At 42.1% G+C, this 23889-nt stretch overlaps 1 protein-coding gene across 1 annotated transcript; it reads left to right on the forward strand.

The window, feature by feature from the left end:
- Positions 1–4291: 4291 nt before the first annotated feature.
- Positions 4292–23079, forward strand: CANX (calnexin). The gene is made up of 15 exons (XM_053991162.1): positions 4292–4393; positions 11685–11873; positions 12328–12401; positions 12924–12982; positions 13214–13355; positions 14656–14737; positions 15866–16058; positions 16959–17148; positions 17845–17958; positions 18433–18589; positions 18901–19116; positions 19528–19647; positions 19736–19874; positions 20014–20102; positions 20702–23079. The coding sequence occupies exons 2-15, from the start codon at positions 11688–11690 to the stop codon at positions 20753–20755; spliced, it is 1815 nt and encodes a 604-aa protein (XP_053847137.1). The 5' UTR covers positions 4292–4393; positions 11685–11687; the 3' UTR covers positions 20756–23079.
- The last annotated feature ends 810 nt before the right edge of the window (positions 23080–23889 follow it).

Genomic DNA, 23889 nt, shown 5'->3' on the forward strand with positions numbered 1-23889 from the left:
CCTGCCTTCATCAGCAGTTGCACTGGATATTAGAGGTTCAATTTCTCAAGTTGTTCAGGCACATCTACATCTACAGTCTACATCCAAGTTGCTCCCAAAAAAAGCCAATTCTGCTAATCCAGCAGAGATCAAACCATGTTTCTTTTACTTGATTTTCTTTCAGCTGGGGCAGGCGCCCAACACCAGCCACAGCACAGCCACACGAGCATGCAGGAGGAAGCCACATGGAGGGTGGCACGCTGGTAATAGAAAGAGGCTCAGTGTAAAACCACATGCAAGATTTAAGTGAAAACAGTAGGGAAGTATAAAAAATAGGGATCAAAAGACAGTGTGCAGGGTACTGACCACATCTGGGTTTCTGTCTTGCTTAGAAGAAGAAAGTGGTGAGGGTTTTTTAGACACAAAGACCCATAAAATGGCTGAAATGTATGTTTTCTGTTATCCAGCCTCTTCAGCTCCAGCAGCTGATGATTGCAAGTGGGAGAGTGGCCAGTCTGGAGAGGTTACTGAGTTAAGTGCTGCTAATTCCTTGTTTATTGAATTCAGTAAATTTGGATTAGGATGGGCGAGGGGTTCCAGGCAGTGGCCTTGTGCTGTTTACATGGTATGTCAGGAATGCAGCAACTCTTCCATGATTTTGCTTGTTTTTTAAGAGGATGTGGTGGGGAAAGCAGAGAGCTGAGGAGGAGCACTATGCTGAGGCCAGGTCAGTTAACCCAGGGTTGCACCTGGCTCCAGATCCCAGGCTTCTTGTGCAGGTACGGAAGAGTTCTTGTTCCCTGAAGCCAAAGGGCAAGTGGGATGTGGCTGGGGGGCTCCTGGGCAATCCTGGCCATGGGACCTCCGTGTGCCTCATAGCTGTTACATAGCCTCATGTTGTTACAGGAGAAGAAGACCCTTCCTTCCTTCAGCTGTATTTAAATCCAAAGGGTAACCTGTATTTCCCTAGTGAGGGAATAACTCCTGTCCACCCATTGCAACCATGCTTGGATACAAATGCCTCAAGTGTGAGACCCCCAGGGAGGACACAATTCTGGGGATATATGAGGGCCACTCTCAAGCAAACCCACACCAGGTCCATGAAAGAACTGGCAGAAAGGGGCACAGTAGAAGCCAAATGGTGCCCAGCAAACTGGTGCAATGCTGATGACAGCCAGGAAAGGTGTGTACAACCATCAAGATTTCTCTACCTTATGTCCAGACTAAACCTGCACCTACTGTCTTGTCTTGGGTGATTCTGAATTTCTGCATCCCAGAAGTTGTCTGTAAAGTTCCTGTTCTCAGGGACACTTCCCAGCTTGTGCAAACTGTATCAGGTGGCTAGATTGTCTTCTTCCACCTCAGTACTGTCTGCCTGTCTCTTTCCATCCATCTGCGAGTGCTCGGTTACTACTTACCTGTTGATTTTTTCTTCTATTTATCTGCTTCATCTTATTACAATTAATTTATAACACTTTTTACATTCATGTCCCGAAAATGGCAGGACTTCATTATTTCCCTTTAAGATGATTATCCTCCCCCTGTTGTGATAATGTTCATGCATCTTTTCCCATCCTTCTCTTGAGCATTCTCTCCAGAGATGTCTTTGTAACAAAATGTGTTTTCCATGGAAAGCATTCCAAGGCACATGGACATTGCTCCGTACAGTGATGTGAGCTTGCCTTCCCTCCTGCAGTTCAAAGTTTGAAAGAGCAAAAGTCAGTGTTCTCTCACTGGTTGTCTGCCTCGACTGCCTGCTCTCTGCCAGTGTGGTGTCCCTCCTGTCACGCTGACCTGCTGGATTTTCCACTCGCTTCTTGCCAGTTTTCCAGAGGAGATGAGTTTGAAAAGATGTACTACTAGTGCTTGAAATGCAAGGAGAACTCTAGCAATGTGGCAATGCCCTGAAGGGATTAAGGAAGGAGGAACACTTTGGAGATAAAGTTAGAGGGAATTATGAAAATACCAGTGGAAAGCACATGAGGTTTCTGTATGATAACACTCAGGAAAAGAAAGTTCCCAAAAATAGAATTACTCAAAGTTCTAGTGCACTAATGAACTGACCGTTGCATCTCACCTCTGAGGAGTGCATATTCAGGCTCTGCCAGTCTCACCACACTGCCTGATTTCTGTCTTTCCAACTGTACGGCCAAAGTCAGAGAGCAGCACACTTCCTGAGTGTTTGTCAGTGGGACAAAGCAAATCTGCTGCAATAAAGCCTGAACACACCAAAATGTTTTTCCTTGACAATGTCATGTTTGCCATGTGATATCTGCCATTCTCTTTCTTTCTTTCACCTTCCCTGCCCTGGCACTCTAGAGTCTAAAAATACCACCTTCTCAGCTGCCAAAGCAGTTAAATCTCTGTGCATGTTTCTTCTGTTTCCTTTACTCATCCCTTTTGCTTTCCTTCTGTATTATCTCTCTCTTGTGTTCATTCTGTATTTCTTTTATCTAAGTTCAAACATCTCGAAAATCCCCACATAAGTTATGCTTTTAGCAGATTCTTTTTTTTTTTTTTTTTTTTTTTTTGTAACTTAGAGTGCTCTGTTCTTCTCGATGACAAAGCAGCACAGGCAGGAGCCAGCTCCAGGGCTGCCTGCCTGTGCCATGATTCAGCAGGTTGTAAAAGGAAGGAATGTTTTCTTTTTTGGGAAAGGGTGGGAGAGAAAGGGGAATCACGTGTGTGTGTGTGTGTATATTTGACTTCCTGGTGCTTCTGTGATTTCAGCAGGAGTATTATGCTGTCCTGCAGTCATGTTGCAGTTAATAACCAGTTTCAAAAGAAAGGCTTGAAAGATATTTGGTGGAAAAATGGGTTTGACTAGATTGAGGAGGGCACTTACTAAAATATACTGCTTTGTTACTCTTTAAAGTATTTTTCCATAGTGTTTTTAGGTTCTTTAAGCATTTGATATCTCCTGTGCTGCCTATTTGTGACTGTTTCCCTGCCTGTCTGCATCTTCTGCTCAGTCTGGGTATAGCTCAACAGAGCAGTTTAGGAGCCAGCTTGGTGTCTTTCTGGAAAAATGTGTTTGATTCCAAACTTCAGTGCAAGCAGGGATTTGCTGATTTCATTTATGCTGAGCCTTATTTCTGAATGCTGGGGCCCTGCTTGCTTTGTCCTAACACGATGGAATTTTCTCTGTGGGGAAACTTATACTGCTGACTCATTGCATCAACTCAAAACAGATTTATGTTTACAGAGGAAAAAAAACCACGACCCTTTTCTTTCTTTTCCCTAGTAATATTGGATTTGTTATTCCTACAGAATACTCCTATCTCTTGGAACAGGCTGCAGCCCACAGACCACACAGCAGCTTGCTTTCAACTGGGCGGTTCAGACACAGCTTTCTATGGAACCGCTCTCAGCTGGTGCAGCTTAGAGACAGCACAAAGGTGCTGTAACTTCCAGGGTACCAGAGCCTGTTTTCCTCACCGTGGGCCGTGTTCCCTGCGCTCCCACATGGCTGTGTGTGCAGCAGGACTCAGAGACTCCTCAAGTTTAATCTTGACCTCGTTCACATGGTCCATCAAACCCAGCATCTCCTTCGGCCTATCTGTCCCATCGGCCCACCAAGGACACTTTTTTCTGTATTTCCCTGTGTTTCTTTAAGGATTCGATGTACAAACGTTCTACATTTACACAGTATTTCACCTCTACAAAACTACGTTACTTTCATTTTCGAAATACAGCACAGGTTAAAGGTTCCGGAATTGCACAAGGCCTTTGGGCAAGCAGCTGCAGAGCAGTACTGCCATGTTCCGAACACGCTGGAGTCTGTGTCACTGTTCGCTACTTTATTAAACCGTCGGCTTGTAATTGAGGAAAAGAACCACCAGATACACTGAATTTGCTGAACAGGCAAGAAAACCTGAGCACCCTTTCTAAGGAACAGACATAAAGATGGCTCTGCCGTTTAACACAGCGGAATTTTATGGGGCAGAAGGTGAAGGGCGTGAGGGGATGGGGGGGGCGCGGGGAGGGCGTGAGGCGCTGGCCCCGCCCCTTGCCGCCCCCTACCGCCCGCAACGCCCCGTCAGCCTCCGCAGCGCCCCTGGACCGAGACCCGTTGGGACCCCGCCCACATCCCAACGGCCTGCCCGCATCCACCCAATCAGCCGGCACTTCCTGCAACCCCGCCAACCAATGACAGCGCTCCACGAAGGGCAGCGCCGTTGGGGGCGTGTTTAGAGGCGGGCCGGCTGTTGAGCGGCGGTGACACTAGCCAATCAGAGCGCAAAACCGGCGGCTGGGCGGGCGGACGGGCGCGCTGTCCGCCAATGGGAGAGGCTGAGCGCCGTGAGGCGGGGGTGGGGCTGGCGCGCGGCAGATAGGCGGGCGGCGGCGGGCGCGCGGGCACGTGACGGAGGTGAGGGGAGCCCGGCGGCGGTGGCGGCCGGGGCGGCGGAGGGTGAGTGTGTCCGTCCGTCCGTGCCCTCCCTCCACAGCCGCTGCGGCCCCGGAACATCAGGGCGGGGGAACGGGGAACGGCCTCGCCCGCGGCGGTGGGGGAGCTCGGCCTGTCGTGGGGCGTGCGGCGGGGCGCTGCTGGGCCCTGGGGGCTGGGCGGCCCATGCGTGGTCCCGGCCCCATCGCGGGGGTGGGAGGGGGCGGGGAGCCCCCGGAGTCAGGGCGAGAGGGGCGGCCTGGGGAGGCCCCTGAGGCCGGGGGCGGGCGCGGGCGCGGGGCTGCGGCGGCGGCGGCGCCGGGTCCCGCCCGGCACCCGCAGGGCTCGGAGCGGCCTGGGGGGGAGCGGCGGCTCTTCTGGTAAGTTCTGGGAGCGCCGCTCCGGGCAGCGGCTGGCGCTAGGGCCGCGTGGTGGAACCGGGAGGAAAGCGAGAGTCGCACGTAGATGTGGGCAGCGCGTGGTTTAGGTTTTATCTGGCTACGTGTTCCATGTTGGAAATAATCTTGAACGTGCTCCCCATGAAGCCCCGCAAAGGGGGATCAGGAGGTGGGTGCAGAGCATGGCGTGGGCCTGGCTGGGGCTGTGTGAGGGGAAGGAGAAGCCTCTGGAAGGGGGGAGCTCATGGCGCGGGGCTGGAGTCCCAACAGGTGAAGTGCAGGCGAGGAATCTGCAGCAGGAAGATCTGAGAATTTAAAGGCATTGAAATGCCTGCTTTGATTTTTGTCCCCCAAATATTGTTTGCATTGGGTGTCTTTAAAACAACGTATAAATTACTTCTCATTTCTGGCTTTTAAAAGAAAAAAAAACCCACACGATTGAATTAAAGCATGTACAGCACACTGCTTTCTTATCTGTACTGATTCTGAAGTGTGAACTTGCACATGCAGGTTTGTGGTTCAGAATCTTCTAGGCTACAGAAAGAGAAATGCTGCAGGTGATTTGGTTGTGAAGGGTAGTGGACATGTATTAATGGCAGTAGTAATGGTAAAGGTCCACACCTCAAGATGATCAGTGTTAACGTAATTAATGCTGCAGAGCTTGTGCAGATCATCGTGGAAAACTCTTTCTGGAACTTATTTAGAGTATGTTAGATGTCTGAAAACTGGTCTCTAGGCATGTAATGTATTTCTAAATGTAGTGTGTTGACTTCATGTCGTCAAGTAAGCATATCACATGGGTTTTATGGGACAGTCTTGCACGTTGTGGTTTTGGTTGTTGCTAAAGTACTGCAAAGAGATAGCAGAACTATAATAATGTATGAGCTAATCCAGATAAAATAATGGTTAAATATAGGTTGGTATATATATTACTCTAGGTTCACACTGAGGTACCTGACTTCACTTTATTGTTAATTTGGCTGTATTTGATGGGCTTATGCAAAACACTTAATAAAATTAGGAAAAGGTCTGAGTAAAACTTTGTGTTTGTATTAACTTCTAATATTTGTAGTTTAAAAAAACATTATGAAGAAGATACTTGTACAATTTACAGGCAGTATCGCAAGCTGTGTATGATATGTAAACTGCTTTTTTGGGATCAGCTGCCCTCCTAGGAAGGGTATCTAGTGTAAAATGGTAAGAAAGCTTTCAAATTCCATCACATTACCTTCTCATTTGGTGTGCTGTAGCACTTACCCTGAATAAATGAATAAATCCTTTACAGAGAATACACTGAGACTTGTACTTAGCTCTGCCTTTTACTTCCTTTTCTGGCCTTTGATTTTCTGCTTCTAGGAGTAATCATGGTGGCAGCCTGTACTTGTTGGAATCAGTTCTGTAGCAGGGCAAACTTGAATTGATTTCTAGGTGTGATGGTCTCAAAGATCTTGGGGTTCCTCCAGATCTGCTCCCACTAATATAATTTTCCTAGCAGCCCATCTGTTTTATGAGGTCAAAAAGCCTCATGGTTCTGTCTTACCCTCCAAGGACTTCCAGTTCTGCAGGAAGGATATCTGTGCTGACAAACAGTATCTGCTTTTTGCTTCTGTACTGTATCTGCACTGTTGTACATTATTTTTAGAAACTGGCATATTTGAAATGCCTATTAAAAGCAAGCTTTGTTGCTGTCCCTTTTCACACCTAATCCCTTGCCTGGTTTGTGCTTTCTACAACCCAAACAGGAGGCAGCTTTTTTTGTGGGGCTCTCCAGGAGAGGTTTGGCTAATCCTTTTCAGGAGACTTCTTCCTCATGTAGAAGTGTATCCCAGCCACTCCTTACTGAAGAAAAAAAAAATTATGTAGGAGGGTAAACCACCACCATGGAGAGTTCTTGCCTCTCTTCTCTTGTTAGTAAGATAGTTTTCTTTAGCCTTGTCTGCTGTTCATTGAGTTATGATGTTAAAGGCAGAATCTTCACAATAGTGGAAGCTGTCCATCTGAAAAACAGTATTTCAGAGGAAAAAGTGTTGCCTGCATTATATGAGCTGTTGTATATACATGAACATAATTTTTTTATATCCCCTTTCGAGGGGTGCTGAGGCCCTGTACTAGTTGTTGAAGTTATAGTATTTGGCCACAGAGTTTTCAGCTTCACCATGGTGTCCATCCCCCAAATCTGCCTAAAGACAAATCAGGCAGGTGCAGGTGACAGACCTGCACTTGAAACTGTGGTATTGAGCTGGATCTGCTGTCAACAGCTTTATTTCCTCTATCCTTGGCTACTTACTTTCACTGGTACTGCTACAACTCTTTTTGCTTTTGCTGCTGGGTTGGCCTGGGGTATTGATTCAGGGTTAAAATAACATGGCAGAAGGATTCGAGCCATCTTAAACCAGCGGCTGGTTCATCATGAGGCTGTGTAAACAGTTACCCGGGCACCGCAGAGGAGGCAGGATGTGGAAGGCAGAGGGATTGTGAGATGTAGAAGAGATTTCCTCTGCTCTTCAGCAATTCTGACTTTAGGAAATTAGTGCACTACCAAGTAGGATAACTGAGCCTTTGCTCAAAACCCACAGAACTCTCATTTGAGAAGGAAAATGTATATCTGTGTCTCAGCCTCTCTGTTCTTGCCTCCTTGCAATTTTTTTTTATGTTGTGATGAATCATCTTTATGTTTGACTTTAAATTTTTCTTCCCTAATTCTTGCCTTGCATGAGGCATTGTGCTTGTTTTCACTAGTGTGCTTCTGCTGTGAATACCACACTGAAACCCAGCGTTGGGAGCCCAGGACTTTGCTAGCGGGTTTTGTTCTTCCTTTGCTTAAGCCACTCAACTGAGACTTCAGGTACTGCTGAAAGAGAAACCATTGATGCTCATCTTGTTAAGTTGCCTAGGTGTAGTTTGTAGTAAGTGACTTATTTTCATAAGATCTGTTCAGTCAGACTCTTTAATTTTTTTTTTTAAGAGTAAGTAGTAAACCAGATAGCCAGTAGCCATTCAAGTGTAGTTATACATTCTGAAATATGCTGTATTAAGAACTGGCTTGATGAACCACTGAAATAGATTAGTAACCAAGGAGATTATTAAACTGGTTTTGCAGGCTCTGTTTGACCTGACAGGGAAGTTACTAAACAGTATGTTCTGGAAGAATGGTGGCAGAGGACTTGAAGATCCTTTCTATGGGCAATTTCACTCTCTTCCAGGGGACATGTATGTTAGGGAGAGTGGTGACAATTGTCTGTTGTAGGAGTGCTTCCAGTGTTGTACTCCTACATGGTAGGAGTTGTGCTTTTGGGGTAAGATTCTGTTTCTGAATCCCACTCCAATTTGGTTTAACACTGACAGTCTCAAACTTTGGGATTGCAGTAGTATTCCCTTCAATCTGAGTGGTGTGCCAATGTCTGTGACTGAAGACTTTCTTAAAAAAAAAAAGTACATGGAGTTATCTCTGACTTGAAACATTGTTATGGTGAAAGTGATGGTTACACTGAAGTAGAATGGAGACATCAGAAGCTCTCACCTATTATTAAAGTGTTCCTGTGGTAATGGCTTTTGTCAATTGCATGATCAGAAATACACAAACCTTCAGAAATACTGCACAGTTTAACCTAAAGAAGGGAGGTGAAGGCAGGGTAAAAAATGGCTAAGGATGGTAATTGCTTGGAAATTGGACACCTTTTAAGGGAGAAGTCTGATCATAATAGAGTAGGTGGGAGTGTCTGAAGGTTAGACTATGTTTGAGGTGGCTAACTGAATACCTGTAGTTGCCAGCAACTTAAAGTTCCACTGAAAAATTGATTTATGCCTGTTTTGTATAAAAGCTGAGTTGTATCTCTTTCCCCCTCCTCATCTCTTCTATTTAGGAATAACCTAATTTACTAGGGCATAATTGTGTTTATGTTGTGTCCCTAAGGATTGTGCAAAGTGAATTTGAATTTTTTTCCTGTAGCAGTACATCCATTATGGATAGAAGTGGCTTTTTAAATATCGAAAATGTGTGCTTCACTTAAATTGCTCTTCTGAGAACATAGTGCCTTTTTTCTATAATTTAGTCAGCTTTTCATATTGTTTCAGCTTAAACAGAATAAGGAGTTTGGCATAATAACTGGCAGTTGCAGAAGAAGCTACCAGCCTGTACTCAAGGTATACGAATGGTAGCTTATGTTGAATTTGGGACTGATTTAATATGTAGGAAGTGTCCTAAGCAGCTTTCTGCAGGGATATAAACTTGTGACAACTGCTTGCCAATGACTGTAAAGAGGTAGGATGTGACATTGGATTAGCTTCTCTTCAGACTTTTTAGCTTTTTTTTTTTTTTTTTTTTTTTTTTTTTTGGTGGGGGGGGATGAAGCTTGCTTGGTAACTTGACCATGAAATACTTCTCCTGTGGCTGTATCATGAGCACAGCCATGCAGCAGCAGCAGACTTCTGCCCCTGCTGTGTGGTCTCCAGCAGAATTGTCTGGTTTCACTAAGATGCTTTGACAGAAGAATTTCGGAGGCCACGCACCTTTGCCACTTGGGTGTGAGCATTTACCAAAGTCTATTTGCTGCTGACAAATATTTTCAAAGGGTTGTAGTTGAGGTGGGATTGTGAAGTAGGTAATTATTACATATGGAGTCAGTGCTGGCAGGAAAGTTGTAGTGGATGATTTAATTCTTTCACCAAAACTTCCTTGCTGGTTGGCTACTGGTGAGATTACTTAAAGGATTACTTGCATGCTAAACTGTTAACACCCTTTGCACAAGGTTGGGAGGAGGGGTGCAGAAACTCCTCTTAGGAAAGGAGAGAATTGGCTCATTTTTAACCTTGGTATATTTTTAAGATTAATTTTGTTAAATCATTTTGCAAATCATGACATGCTCATTCTATCTGAATAGGATAATTTGAAAGCCCTTACAAAACTGTATTGTCTTCCTGAATTTAGCTCTATTTTAAAAATATTTAGTGAAGCCCTATTGGTAAGGTAAGACAAAATTAAACCCTTTCCATGGAAAGGTGCTTTTGTGCTGTTTCATCCATGGTTGCTTCAGTCACACAGGGCACATCCAGAGCTCTAAAGATCATTTTTTCAGATGAAGTTTCAGGCTCTTGTTTCTGTACTGCTTTTATGCTGCTGGGTATGAGTTTATTCAAAGAACACATTATCCGTGCAAGAAGAATTTGCAGCTCCAAGGGTACTGATGTCTGCTTGACCATTTTCAGTCCTTGGTTTTGCGTTGTGGCTCTCACACTAATATGAGCTGGTTTGAAGTCTGAAACTGTTTTCAGTTTTGGCTGTACACTGTGCATTAAGCAAACAAGCTTTGCTCATATATAACAGCCCTTGGAAGTTTTTGTCAGCCATTCCTTCTGGAATGATTGTCCTTTTGGCTCAGAGGTGTTTGGGTGCAGTTGCCTGACCTGAGTGGGGGAGGACTGTGCACATGCATTTGGACTATAATCCTCAAGGCCATCACTATTGTTGGAAAACTGGCTGCAATTGCATGTTCCTGTAGTGACAAACTGGACATGACCTCAGCTCAAGTCTTTAAAATACAATTTTGTTGTGGTTATAAAACTACAGTTCTAAAGTTGTAAAATCCTCGCTGTCATTAGAAGTAAGTTAAAGAATAATCTAAGAATGGTAGATCTAGTATGCAGCATAGTCTTGGAAAATTGGATAATGCTGATAAGCTTTTGAGAACGTGAACTCTTTTAGTTGCCTAAACATGCTTTGGAAAGTCAAAAGTTTGTTTCCTAGCATGATCTTAAGCCCCTACAGGCACTGTTAACTCTGCTTGAGTTATGTTTGAAAGTCTGCAGGGCTACAGTATGAGGTAGGAGTGTAAGGGAAGGAGGAGGGGATGTTTGATTTTATACTTGTTTCCAAAAAAAATTCAGTCTCGGTTATACCTCTGGTTTTGGGAAGAAAATTTGGAGTGGGATTCAAAGGAGAAAAGATGAGCAAGGCATAGGTTGTGAGGGTTTTGGATAGATAAAACTGAATAGAATTCTGGGAGTGTTCCCTTCTGTATCAACCTAAAGAGGCAGTGATCTTGTAGTTTTTCTAGGAGGAAAGTCAAATTGAAACCCATTTTACTTACAAGATATTTTAAGCTACAGCTTGCCAATATCTCTCATGTTTCAGGTGGGACAATATGCTGAGCACCTTATGAATTAGTTTAGGTGTGATATTTTAATTCTGTAAGGTTTCAGTTAACAGCTACTCTTTCTTTGGTCATCTTGTTAAATTAGAGATTGAAATAAGGAAATTGAATCAAGTGGCAGTTTCCAGGAGCTTCAACTGCTTATAGGCATCTGCCAGTAGTAGCAATTACTAATTGCTATTACTAGTAGTAATTCTACAATAAAACCTGGGGAAGGGGTTTGATTATTGAAAACACCAGAGCTCTGCATTTGAAAGGACAAAAATGTATTGAACAGGAGATAAAGATTGAGTACTCTGCAAAAATTACTGGTTTTAAATAAAATAGAAAATTTTATTTCACTTTCTGGACTGAATGGAAGATTGAGTTCCTGCATGGTGTATTTAAAGTCCTTCATAAGCATGAAATACGTTTTCTTTTTAGGCTTTTACAGCCAGATATGTTGTGGTGTCATGGATATGTCTGCTGTCCTGCTTGTGGCCTGTGGCAGTTTAAGAGAAAAATTATGACACTTCTGCATGATTTGCAGAACGTGTACGTGTGGTTCTCCACTCAGTTAATGTCTGTTTGGTATTAAATACTTAGCTTTATGTTGTCTTCCTCCCCAGCTTTTAGAGCTGTCTCAGGCAGGTGCTGTAAATAACAGAGCTGGAGAGATAAGTTTGCACTTCACCTGTTGCCTTGGATGCTCTGATTTGTACCGAGAAGCATCGTGTTGCTCTGCGTGCAGTGCTGGCTTGACCACTTTGCCTTGTCTTATTTATTCAGAACATGGAGCTGAAATGGCTACTGTGTGTGACCCTGCTAGCCCTTGGGATCCTTGCTATCCAGGCACATGATACGGATGGAGACAATGATGCTGATGATGTAGTTGATATCGAGGATGACTTGGATGATGGTATTGAGGATGTAGAAGAGTCAAAGTCTGAAACAAGCAGTGCTCCTCCAGCTCCAAAGGTTTGGCATAGAATTTCTTTTAACAATTGAATTAATGTGAATTGGTTAATGTGAGTCTGATCAGAGTTGTCTTTATTTTCTTAACCTGTTACAATGTTATAAAATGTTATCTAGGAGTAGGGCTCGGAATTAAGGTTGGCTGCTTTGTTCCTGTTTTCATGTCCCCCATGTTCTTCCAGAAGACTTAGATCTGTCTTTGAAATAGATGATGTGAGTATCAGGAGTTAATGCTAAAATTTCTAGTTAGGTATATACTTGAGTTTTAGTTGCAGACAAGAGCACAACAACTTGGCACAAACAGCAATATTGATGTAATTTCTGTGTTTATGCTTCAAGAATGTCCAAGTAAGCTGTACTTGAATGTAGGAAGGAGTGTGAGCTTTACATGCCTGTATTTCTGGAGAATAAAGAATGTGTCTTGAAAGGTGCATAAATAGCCCCCCTTTTCCAATAGGTTACTTACAGGCCCCCTGTCCCAACTGGTGAAGTGTATTTTGCGGAATCTTTTGATAAAGGAACTCTGGATGGGTGAGTATAATCTGAAGGATGATTTGGTGCAGCAAATAATGTAAAATCTTGGTGAAAGGCAGTGAAACCCTCTCTGCAGAACTTGTGTTATTCAAAACTGAATCAGAGGCCCCTGTTCAGTTGGGATTACAGTAATGACTTCTTGAGGCTAGGTATTCAGATGCTGAGTTAAACCAGTGTTTCCTTAAGTTCTAGTAATAAAGGGGAGGTGAGGCCATTACATGTGGCTTTTTTACTTTCCTCAGGTGATGTGAAGATGGTAATGTGCTACTTCTGGTTTGTTGTTTTTTTTTCTTTTACGGGAGTGAGGTACTTGCTCATGAGGCCATGGTATTACCTTGGGGTGGGAAGTGACAAACACAGAAAAGTTGGCGGGCTTGGGAACAGAATTCCTCAGGGGATCAAGATACTGGGGTGTAGTCATGAGACAGCAAGGGCTACCTTATCTTAAGGGCAAGATTTTTTGTGTCTGTGTGGTGGGGGGAAATACGGTTTTCCAACCATTGGATGCCTGTCTTCTAGATGGGTCCTTTCGAGAGCCAAGAAAGATGATACAGATGATGAGATTGCCAAATATGATGGTGAGTCCAACCCAGGTTTTGGATGATAAATGTTTCTGATGCTGTTTGTCATGTATGAAAAAGAGGTGCAAGTCTTTCTTTTCTGTTTCTCAGCTAGAATTATATTAACTGAAGAAAATGAGAGGGATCTTTATATACTTGGCTAATAATATAAAATGTTGTTCTGATTTAAACAAAATATCCTCTCGGAGATTTTAAGTTAAATGAGCATTTGGTCAATTTCCTCCCCAGGTAAGTGGGAAGTCCAAGACATGAAGGAAACGAAGCTTCCAGGAGACAAAGGGCTTGTAATGGTAACCCGAGCCAAGCATCATGCAATTTCGTCCAAACTTTCCAAGCCATTTGTGTTTGATACCAAACCTCTTATTATACAGTAAGTAAAGAATAATTTGGTGTTCTGTTGATTCCAGGGTAACATGATAGCAAGCTGAGGTTAATTCTAAAACTGAGCTTTTGTTGACTGGGGGTCTCGATGACACAAGGTGCTGTAACATATTATTACACTGTTTTGAGTAAGAGTAAAATGGTAACCCAGACTCCTGAAGTGGGGAGTTAGTAAAAGCATGGGTCCTTCTGAAGCCTGGAAAAGGAAGAAGTCTTTGCAAACTAGACTTGGTAACCTGTCTTGTGGCTTCAGTTCCCTTGATTTAATTGTAGTAACAAGGTCAGGCAGCTGACTTTTGTATTGCTAATTGTGGAAGTGCTTGTCCTTTTGAACAAATGCTGGTCTGTAAGTAGGTCAGTGCACTTTCTTATACAGTAAACTGCCCCCTGTTTCTGAGGGGAAATGGATGGAGGGGTAAAGATGGATTTGTTTCCTTCTTCCTGTGTCTTAGTTCATTTGCCATGGAAGATGAACACTTTACATAAGTCACAACTGTTGTAGAAGAATCTACTTGCATGTGTGTTAGAGTAGCAAGTCAGGGGAAAAACATAATTGAGTGAGAACAGTTGAACTGTGCACTATTAGTGATGTTATCAATTTTAAACAAAGAGTAAATTAATTTGTATTTCCCCAAGATAAGGAATTGGTCACTTTGCACTGTTTAGTTTTGGCTCAAAATACAAGGCTAAAAATAAAGCCCAGTGGTCATCCACTCCAGCTGCTGGCATTGTGAGAGGATCAAGCATACTTAGCTTATTCCTGACAGAGATGTTTTGCTTTTTTCAGGCTCCTTGGCATCCCTAAAATACTCTTGTATGCTTTTAACCCTAAAGGGGCTTTTCCTAAAATCTAATTGTTCTTGCTTTGTAGTCTTGCAAATTGAGTTGTCTATCTACCATAGTAGTTGTGGGGAAAATAATTGGTTTGCCTCAATCACTGTTGAAGTGTCATATAATGGAAAGCTTTTTCTTCCTTCTATACTTCTAGGTCATTATCGTCTAGGCCAGCACTCAATTTCTTTAATCTTTTCTGTCAGGTTAATTCTTCTAAATCTTCATTTTTTTAAACTGTTTCTCAGGCTGTTGTGAATATTTTCTTAGTCCTTACATCTTTTGTATCTATGTGATGGTATCTTTAATATTCACTGGGTAAGTGATTTAAAGCAAACAACAACAAAACAGTGTTACTGTTAATTTGTACTGACAAAATTGTAATTGTGTATTACAAAAATAATTTTTCTTCATGTATAACATGTGCTCTCCCCTCTTCTATCCAAAACTAAAATTAGGTACGAAGTAAACTTCCAAAACGGAATAGAGTGTGGTGGGGCCTATGTGAAATTGCTTTCAAAAACCCCTGAGTTGAACCTGGTGAGTAATGCTACTACTTTTGGGTATTAGCTGTGAAAGAAGTTTTTTCACTTTGCTTCTTCCTGAAGAAACTCTTTTAGTGGAGGCAGTGGGGCCTGGTTGCCCAAGTACTTTGCACTCAGCGTTTTCCCAGTGCTTTCAGTTGGAGAGGATAAGTACTGAAATGTGACGGCCCCTTGAGTGGAAACTGAAGCTCCCTAATAGCTGAGCAGTTGTAGACCTTTGCCAAACTCTGCAGTACTTCAGATTTTCCTGGGTTCTCGAACCAAACAGGAGGTGCTTAGGAGTGTGGCCAGCTCCTAAGGCCTAAGAACTGCATTTTGTCCTCTCATTGAAGTGGTTTAGCCTGTTCAGACAAAGCTGAACTGCTGGATAACCTTGCGTGGGCTCTTGTAGCCTATGGGTTTTCTTGAGCCATTTTCCTAGACTTTATAAGATTACTTTTATGACTTGTTATCTATACTTCTTATTTCCTTCTGCAGTCTTATTGGGGTTGTATTATTAATACAATTTCTAAACTATTAAAAAACTCCAAAACAACCACAAACACCCAGAACACAACTTGGCTGCCTAATCAGTTTCATATGTGCATTGAATTTTCAGATAACATTAGCACGAACAAATAGATTTGCAGAGTTCAATAATGATTATATGCAGTTAGAGCTTAGATTGAGGCATACCCCAGTTCATAAGTGTAGGCTAAATGCAGCTTGGCTTCACTTTTAGTGCTGCTTATCACTTTGTGTGAAAGGAACTCAGTGGCCTTGCTAGCCTTTCATTATTGCCAGTAGCTGATACTTCTAACTGATAGCTTTTAAAATACTTTGCTGTAGAGATATACTTAAATGTTGTGGGTGTCACACTAATATTTTGGATAACACCTGAATAGCTGGTGTTTTCCACGTGAAAAGTGGAGCCCAAAGGTGCAAAATTAAATAGCTGGGATAGTTCTTAGCACATTATTTTTTCTGGAGGCTTATATGAGGAACATAAGATTTAGTGTGGAGACTTCATGGGTTTGATATTCAAGTTGCAGAATAGTTTTTAATGAATTGGGAATTCTTAGGCCAGGCAATGACTTCAGTTGTATTTCAGGATAATGGAGTGAGGTATTGTGTTGTTGTATAGGATCAATTCCATGACAAAACTCCATATACAATAATGTTTGGCCCTGACAAATGTGGAGAGGACTATAAATTGCACTTCATCTTCCGGCACAAAAACCCAAAGACCGGCAAATACGAGGAAAAGCACGCAAAGCGTCCAGATGCAGATCTGAAGACTTACTTTACTGATAAGAAGACTCATCTTTATACTCTAGGTATGGTGACTGCTAACTATGCATATTAATAATTACATCTTCTGCACCAGAAGCTCAAAATAAGCCAGATGAACAGGTGAATATTTGTGCCAATGCTCCATACGACTAAAAACCACTTGAAAGCTTCAAATGCAAAAACTGATTGTCTGTGCAAAGGCTTATTTCATCCTTCCAGGAAGTCTTGATTCATGTAAGAAAGGTCATGTAACTTGAACTTAATACTTAAAGGAGAACTGAATTTCAGAGCAGTTGTAAGTAACTTGAACTAAGTATATTTGAAATAATGATCAGTGTGTATACACTGTATATGCTGCCTCTGGGTAACATGGGGTACACTGAGGTTTAGATGTAGAGGCATCATAGTTCGTTTTAGTTTTGTTTGTGTTTTTTTTCTGCTTTCACGTACCAGACAAACTCAGGAGTTCTTGAAATAGTGTCTGGTATATTAGCTATGATCAAAATCTTCTGGAAGTACTTAGGAATGTCTCTATCTTTTCCTACTAGAGAGACAGCAGAAGATAAAGAAATGAGATTGAAATCCTCTAAGTCACTAGTAGGAAGTTTTAGTCTGGAGTAGAATATGAGTATATACATTCTTACTACTAAAGCAATACTTCCTGTGCCAAAGTCAACATGTTGTGGTAACTGCTAAATCACTTTACAAACCTCCATGCTTTTAACACATGTAGGATTTCTGCCAAGAGTCTGCCTTTTCACAGGGTGAGATGTGGTGCATCATCACTAGTTGCACTTTGGTGTAAGGAGAAAGGTTCTTAGCAGTTCTTTAAAGCAGTTGATGGGTAGGTGGTAGCTTGGGCTGTACAGTGGGGATGAGTGGTGCTTTATGACTCATGCTTTGTATAGTACATGCAATGACTACATCAACTTTTTTCCTTACAGTCTTGAATCCTGACAATAGTTTTGAGATACTGGTCGATCAAACAGTTGTCAACAGTGGGAATTTGCTAAATGATATGTCACCTCCTGTGAATCCACCCCGAGAGATTGAGGACCCAAATGACCAGAAGCCTGAGGATTGGGATGAGAGACCAAAAATCCCAGACCCAGATGCTGTTAAACCAGATGACTGGTAAGGTGTTGGAAGGGTGGAATTGAGGGAATAATTGAGCCTGATAATTTTGTCCTGATGAAAATGTCTTTCTCACATCACTTAGGAAAGGTTTTGAGTCTCACACTTGTAATCAAAACACTGTCAGTTTAGGCATCTTAACAGCACTTCAGTAGGCAAAGGCAGAGAAGTCCCACATCCTCTGGGATTTTCTGTTTAGTGCTCCTGTTCCTGCAGAAGTACCTATGCTACCTGTTGCTTTCATCCTTGATGAGCTGCAGAAGGTATAACTGAAGAATCTTTGTAGTTGTTCGTGTAGTGTATAGATAAGGTAACTGAAAAACCTGACTCCCCAAATCAGAAACTGATCCTGCCTTTCTGGCTTTGTACCTGTGCTTTGTTAACCATAGACTCTATTTCAAGCACAAATGTGTTTTTGCAGCTGCTGCTAAGAAATGGCATTTGCTGTAGTATGCCCCTCCTAGATTGGTTTTAAAAAAATTAGTAGTAGTACTTTGCAGTTGGCACCTTGATATACCATGAGGCACATGTGTTAGGATTGCAAGGCAATTCCTTTCTGAAATCATGGAGTGACCCTGACAGAAGGGAAGGTGGCTGGCTGTCCAGAGCAGTGGGCTTGTTCACAGTGTAGAATCGTGCCTTGGGCTTAAGAGCTTAGGTGTTGTGTATGTTAACACATAATGCTCTGCCCTCAAGGGATGAGGATGCTCCTGCAAAGATCGTGGATGAAAACGCTGTGAAACCAGAGGGCTGGCTGGATGACGAGCCAGAATATGTAGCAGACCCTGATGCTGAGAAACCTGAAGATTGGTAAGTTTGCTACCTCTTGCAAATGGCAGCAATTATTTCAGGACTTCGGTACTGACGTTTGCAGTTCCTTGTTGCTTGCTGACAAAGTTGCTGTTCAGGCTATTTTTCTTCAAAAGTAGAAGGCAGTGGTCTGAGGACTCATGTTCTGCATTCACCTCTGCATTTTTCAACTCTTCTGTGACTGTAAGCAGAACAGGGCAGGGATGTTCACCTTGAAGTAGAACCTACTTGGAAGGGGCAGTGGGGGAGGCTATGCTCAGGGACTGGCTTTTGTTGATCTTCTGTGCTTCACAGTTAGTCTTTGAAATCCTTGTTCCTTCTGCAGTATATTTATCTACAGACTTATGCTATACAAAGTTTCAGTGTCTTCATTTAGTGGTAGGAATTTAGATTTTCCCAGAAATCGGACATTGTCTGAGCTTCATTGTTTATGAAGGCAAGGAATGGACTTCAAAACTGAGTTTGCCTTTTCAGGGATGAAGATATGGATGGTGAATGGGAGGCACCTCAGATTGCAAATCCTAAATGTGAGACAGCTCCTGGCTGTGGCACCTGGCAGCGCCCAATGATTGACAATCCAAACTATAAAGGCAAATGGAAGCCTCCTATGATTGATAACGTGAACTATCAGGTTTGTGTTTTCATTGCTTAAGCTGATGGCCAATAAAGCATCTGTCTTACAGATGCAGAATGATTTAGATTCAGCAGATGTAATTAGAGATTCAAGTGCAGTCATGATTGTGCTGTATTTCAAGTGGACAGATTCAAAGTGCTTTCTTACCAGGCATCACTTCATTGTATTGATTCCCAAAGACTGATGAGTTGCACCTGTAGATGTTGTAATTAAATGCAATGAATTGTTATATCTCTCCATTCATAATGGGCTGAAAACCAAAATTTGTCTTCTAGTAGATAAGGCTGAATGTCTTTTGTCTTTTCTAGGGTATATGGAAACCTAGAAAGATCCCAAACCCAGATTTTTTTGAAGACTTGGAACCTTTCAAGATGACTCCCTTCAGTGCTGTTGGACTTGAGTTATGGTCCATGACATCTGACATCTTTTTTGACAACTTCATCATCTGTACTGAAAGAGCTGTGGCTGATGATTGGGCCAGTGATGGATGGGGACTGAAAAAGGCAGCTGATGGTGCTGCAGAGGTGAGAGAGGACAGTTTAATTGTGTGCTGCAGAGTGGAACAGTAGAAGCATCTCTGCTTCTCTCAGCCTTTGTCAATATATACCTGTATGTGCTAAGGCTGAGGGTTTTGCTAAACCAGGTGGGAGCCTCAGTTCATAATTACAGGATGTTAATGGTTGCTATAAGTAACTAAGAGTACTCACTGCTCCCTTCTGAGTTTTTGCTCTGATATTTGGACTGTTTAGCCTAATTCTTAATTTGTAAGCTATGGGAAAAGTACTTGTTCAGGTCAGTTTTTTTTTTTTTTTGTAAACATTCTGAAATACAATGTTTAAAGTTGCAAAAAAGCCTATTTGAAAATTCTGTAGCTTAAACGTAGCTGCTACAACTTGCTGTAAGGGGTGAATTTGACAGTACTTTTGGTCTTACAGCCTGGCGTTGTGGGCCAGATGATGGCAGCTGCTGAAGAGCGTCCCTGGCTTTGGGTAGTCTACATCCTCACTGTGGCTTTGCCAGTGTTCCTTGTTGTCCTTTTCTGCTGTTCTGGGAAGGTAATGCATTTCCTCTGATAATTAGCCTCATGTTTAAAATGTGCCTGAATGTCACAAATAATTGCTTGGACTTGTCATTGCCTTTCAGAAACAGCCAAGTGCTGCAGAATACAAGAAGACTGATGCTCCTCAGCCTGATGTGGTGGATGATGAGAAAGAAGAAGAAAAAGATAAAGGGGAAAAAGAAGAGGAGGAGGAAGAGGAGGATGCAAATGAGGAAAAGCTTGGTAGGTAAACTAGATAATTTTGAATGATGTTCTCCCTGATATAATAAACCAGCAGGATTGGCAGATATGGAATAAAGCCAATAGTGAACTGAAGATAAGAAGGAAAATGACTTTCTTTTTTTTCCATTTCCCCTTGAAGAGAAGCAGAAAAGTGATGCTGATCTAGGAAGTGCTAGTCAAGAGGAGGAAGAAGAGGAGGAGGAGGAAGACAGGAAACCTGCATCAGAGGTAAGAGTGCCTGATCTTTGAAGGAAGCTTATGCATTTTCTTTCATAGGTTATGTAAAACAGGCCTTACTACAATGTTAACTTTTAACCAGGCTCATATGACCCTCCCACCCAGTTCAGCACTTTTAGAAGACTTAATCCCCCTGAAGAATAGGAATTGCTGTGGCTGACTTGAGCAGGCTTGGGCACCCTGCTAAAGGCACTGCTGTAGACCCTGCCTTGAGAGGGGAATGGGACTGTTGGAAGGCACCTTCTTGAGGCAAAAAGCTTACTCAGCTTTGAGTGCAGTCAGGATGTGACCTTAAGTGCTCCACACTGACACAATGACTCAAAAATGGGTGGAGTGTTGCTTGAAGTTAAAGGATTCTCCCAGCAGCAGAAGCTGTTGAGCACTCCCAACAAATGGTGTACATGCACTGTGAAAACAAAGAATTTTTTGCCTGTTTGCCACAAAATATTTTCAGCAGTAAGTTCTTTCAAAAACTAAATTCTAATGTAGAAGGGAAAATGGATTATTTTTCATAGATTTTCTCAAAATGTTTATGAAGGGTACGTTTAGGTTTTATTTTTTTGATGTTTACACAAATTACTTTCTTGCAGGAGGAGGAAACTGTGAATAGATCACCCAGAAACAGAAAGCCAAGGAAAGATTGAAAAAAGTCATAAGAACTTGATCTGTGATTTCTTTTTTTTTTGTTGTTGTTTTCAAACATGGTTCTGGGAGAGGACCTTGGACACCTTACATTGAAACTTGGACAAACCTCAAGATTTCACCATCCACAGGTTCCAGTCACACGATCCAATGTAATGGAGTGTCTAGCAGTAAAATATTTGCAATCATCTGTTTTAAAGAGCATCATTCCTGTAGAAAGAAAGCATTTAATATAATGGGCTGTGGATTTTGGAATGTAACATAACTAACCTTTTCATTTTTGGATTTAAATATTCTTTTCTGTTCTTAAGTAGATTGGTAGAATTTTTCCAGTCTCAAACCTTGGCTTAATTTAATATATTAATTAGTGAAATATAACAATGAATCTTGAAAGTGCTAGGTGATAAAAATGCAGTTTTATAACTAGTTTTTTTTACAAATATGTAAATTCCTAAATGCACCAATGTCTTTATACCCCAAAAATTTGGTAATTGTTCGAAGAAAAGTTGTCAATGCATTTGACAACACCCCTGACCTCAAAAGAAAAGACAGCTGGGGGGAGATGTATGGGGAAACCAGTAGTGAAACTCTGTAATCAATCAACTTCATTCTTTTGGGGGGAGGGGAAAGAGGAAGAAGGGGTGGAAGAAAGGGGTTAGGCAGTCTATAAAATACATGCATACTGTGCATGGCTAAAGCCCTGTTAAATGTTGACAAATGGTCTAGGATTTGGAGTGGGTCATCTTAATGTGGCATTTAACCCTGCAAAGCTTGCAGACAACCAAGTTTATTTGTTCTTGAACTCTTTTTGTAAAGCTGAGCGTTGCTGGGGAGGTGTGGTTAGGCTACTTCCCCCTTTGCCCTCTGTTCAGCCACCAGTGTTTTCCTTTGTGACGATACAGCTCTTCCTGAGAGCAGCTTTGCCTCAGTTGCTGAAGCACTTCATGTTCAGCTCATTGTCCAACTCGATTTCATAGCTAGGCCCGCTCCTTTCCAGGGTCCAAACACTGAATAAGACAGTGTCCCATATCCTCTCACTGTTGTCACTGTATGTCTGCTGTAGAAATGGGGGAGGTAGGCAGGTAAACAAGTTGAACTGAGTATTTGTTAAGGAAAAAAAAAACACAACCAAGATGTCAGTATTGTAGGTGGGGAAGGAGCATGTGGAATCTCTTAAGTGGTATGTGAAACTGTTTTAAGTCCTTTTATTTGCTCTTCATGTAACAAGTGCATTCTAAATTATATTGTGAATGTTAGGAAATTCCAATTCCAGCTGAATAAATTTTTTTAAAGTGTTGAGTCTACCATACTACACGGTTTCAAACACCTTTTTTTTTGTGGAATGCAGGTGAGCACTACAAGAGCATTACCTCTGAGGGTGAGATGGATGTAATTCATTACACTGTACCAAATATGTTTGCATTTGGATGTCTATGTAGATAAACTTTTGCCTTTGTTTAGAATGAAATTAAATGTCATGAAATTATTCTTCTTGCACTGAATTTAAACACTCCAGTGTTGTTTAGTCATAGGTATAGTGTGTGGAATAGTTCCCAGGGGTTGCAGGGGGAAGAGTGTTCCAATTACCTTGCAAACAATCTAACCAATTACTAAAAGACTCTTGTTTTGGGTTTGGGCTTTTTTTTTTAATTTTTTTTTTTAACACCTTTTGCTGCCTGTCCTTATGTTGTATCCCTTGGTTGTTGTGTTTGAAATATTAGTGATCACAAATGCATAGCAGGATTTCTTGATCTCTCTGCAGTGTACAAATAAACTATTGTAAGCAAGATACTGGAAGTAATTTCAGACTTCTGTTGGGAGCTATTGCATGTTTAGAATGCCTTTGCCTGTTGAACACCTGGTCAATACTGCTCCTTATTGCAAAAATAGCTTATACTCTGACATGGAAGATGTCATAGCTTAAGCATTGCTACTAGCTTGTTCTCAGGACTGTATTTTTATCAAGGAGCAGCTGCTATTTATGACTCTCAGTCCTTTGAGATGAAGTATATGTAAATGGTTTCAATTTAGCTAATGTTTTGAGCACAACATAAAAATCTTAATTAATGTTTTTTTATCTTAATATGCAAATTGCCTTAAATTCCCAAACAATCCCTGTGCATACATGTTCTTTCAAAGCATCAAAAGTGAACTTGAGATCTGCTATCAGCTTTTAAATAGCATTATATTAAAGCTAATTGTAAATCTACATTTGCTTCTGCTAAATCTCCTGAAAAAGTCCTGTCTGCATGTTATGGCTTTTTTTTGATACCATAGTGTATGCTTTAAATAATCACTACAATAAATGAAGACTTTCCAAAATGGATAGACAAGTTACTTTTTATCCTGCTTTCTGGCTTGGGTGCCTCAGTTTGACCTTAGAATTGCTCTTATTTTTAAAGTCTTGGAGGAAAAATACAGCTGCCTGCTTATCCTCAGTGCATAAAGCATAGCTGTGGTTTTTTTTGAGTAGTGAAACCACCTGGCTGTAACCTGTGAACTGTGTTTGGAACTGTTACAGATCCTGGAAGGTGTATTTGGGCCTTTTGTGTCTGTGCAGCCATGGGTGGCAGCTCTTGACAAGGATGCTGAGCTTGATGTGCTGTGTCTGAAAAGTGGGGGGGATGTTAAGCTGACATGGTGAGCCAAAACAACCCATGGGCTCTGAAAGACAAGGCAGAAGGGCTGAGAGCAGCTTTTCTCCTGGAGCCAGTGGTGGGTAGGGGCAGTTGCTAGGTCAGGGTGCATCTAACCCACTAACCCCTTCCAGCAGTGTCCCTGGATGTGATCTCCCCTCGCTGGCTCTGCTCAGTGCTGAATTGTCACAGCTTGAGGCTCTGACCTCTCTACTGTGTTATGAATGTCTGTTTTTGAGATTGACTCCTGGGCCTGAGGAGGGTTTCTTGCAAGTAGAGACTACTTGTACACGTCCATGGTTTTCTCTTGCTCTTTCCGTCCTCCTCCCTCACAAATTCAGCTCCTCCACTGAGGCTGTGGGTACAGACTTGGGGCTTGTGACTGCTCTGCTCATCCCAAACTGATGGTTAATACCCCTCTTTCCTCATGGTTTGTGAAAGGGGTTATTGGTTGATTGGGTTTTTTTGGTGGTTTTTTTTTTTTTTTTTTCTTGTTGGTT

This window comes from Vidua macroura, chromosome 15, assembly GCF_024509145.1.
Source record: "Vidua macroura isolate BioBank_ID:100142 chromosome 15, ASM2450914v1, whole genome shotgun sequence".
Lineage (NCBI taxonomy): Eukaryota > Metazoa > Chordata > Aves > Passeriformes > Viduidae > Vidua > Vidua macroura.

Excerpts from the sequence above, each read along its gene's own strand:
- CANX (XM_053991162.1), top strand. The coding sequence starts at position 11,688 with ATGGAGCTGAAATGGCTACTGTGTGTGACCCTGCTAGCCCTTGGGATC. Across the intron at positions 12,402-12,923 it reads GATAAAGGAACTCTGGATGG|ATGGGTCCTTTCGAGAGCCA; the intron begins GTGAGTATAATC and ends CCTGTCTTCTAG. Across the intron at positions 19,117-19,527 it reads CAGCTGATGGTGCTGCAGAG|CCTGGCGTTGTGGGCCAGAT; the intron begins GTGAGAGAGGAC and ends TTGGTCTTACAG.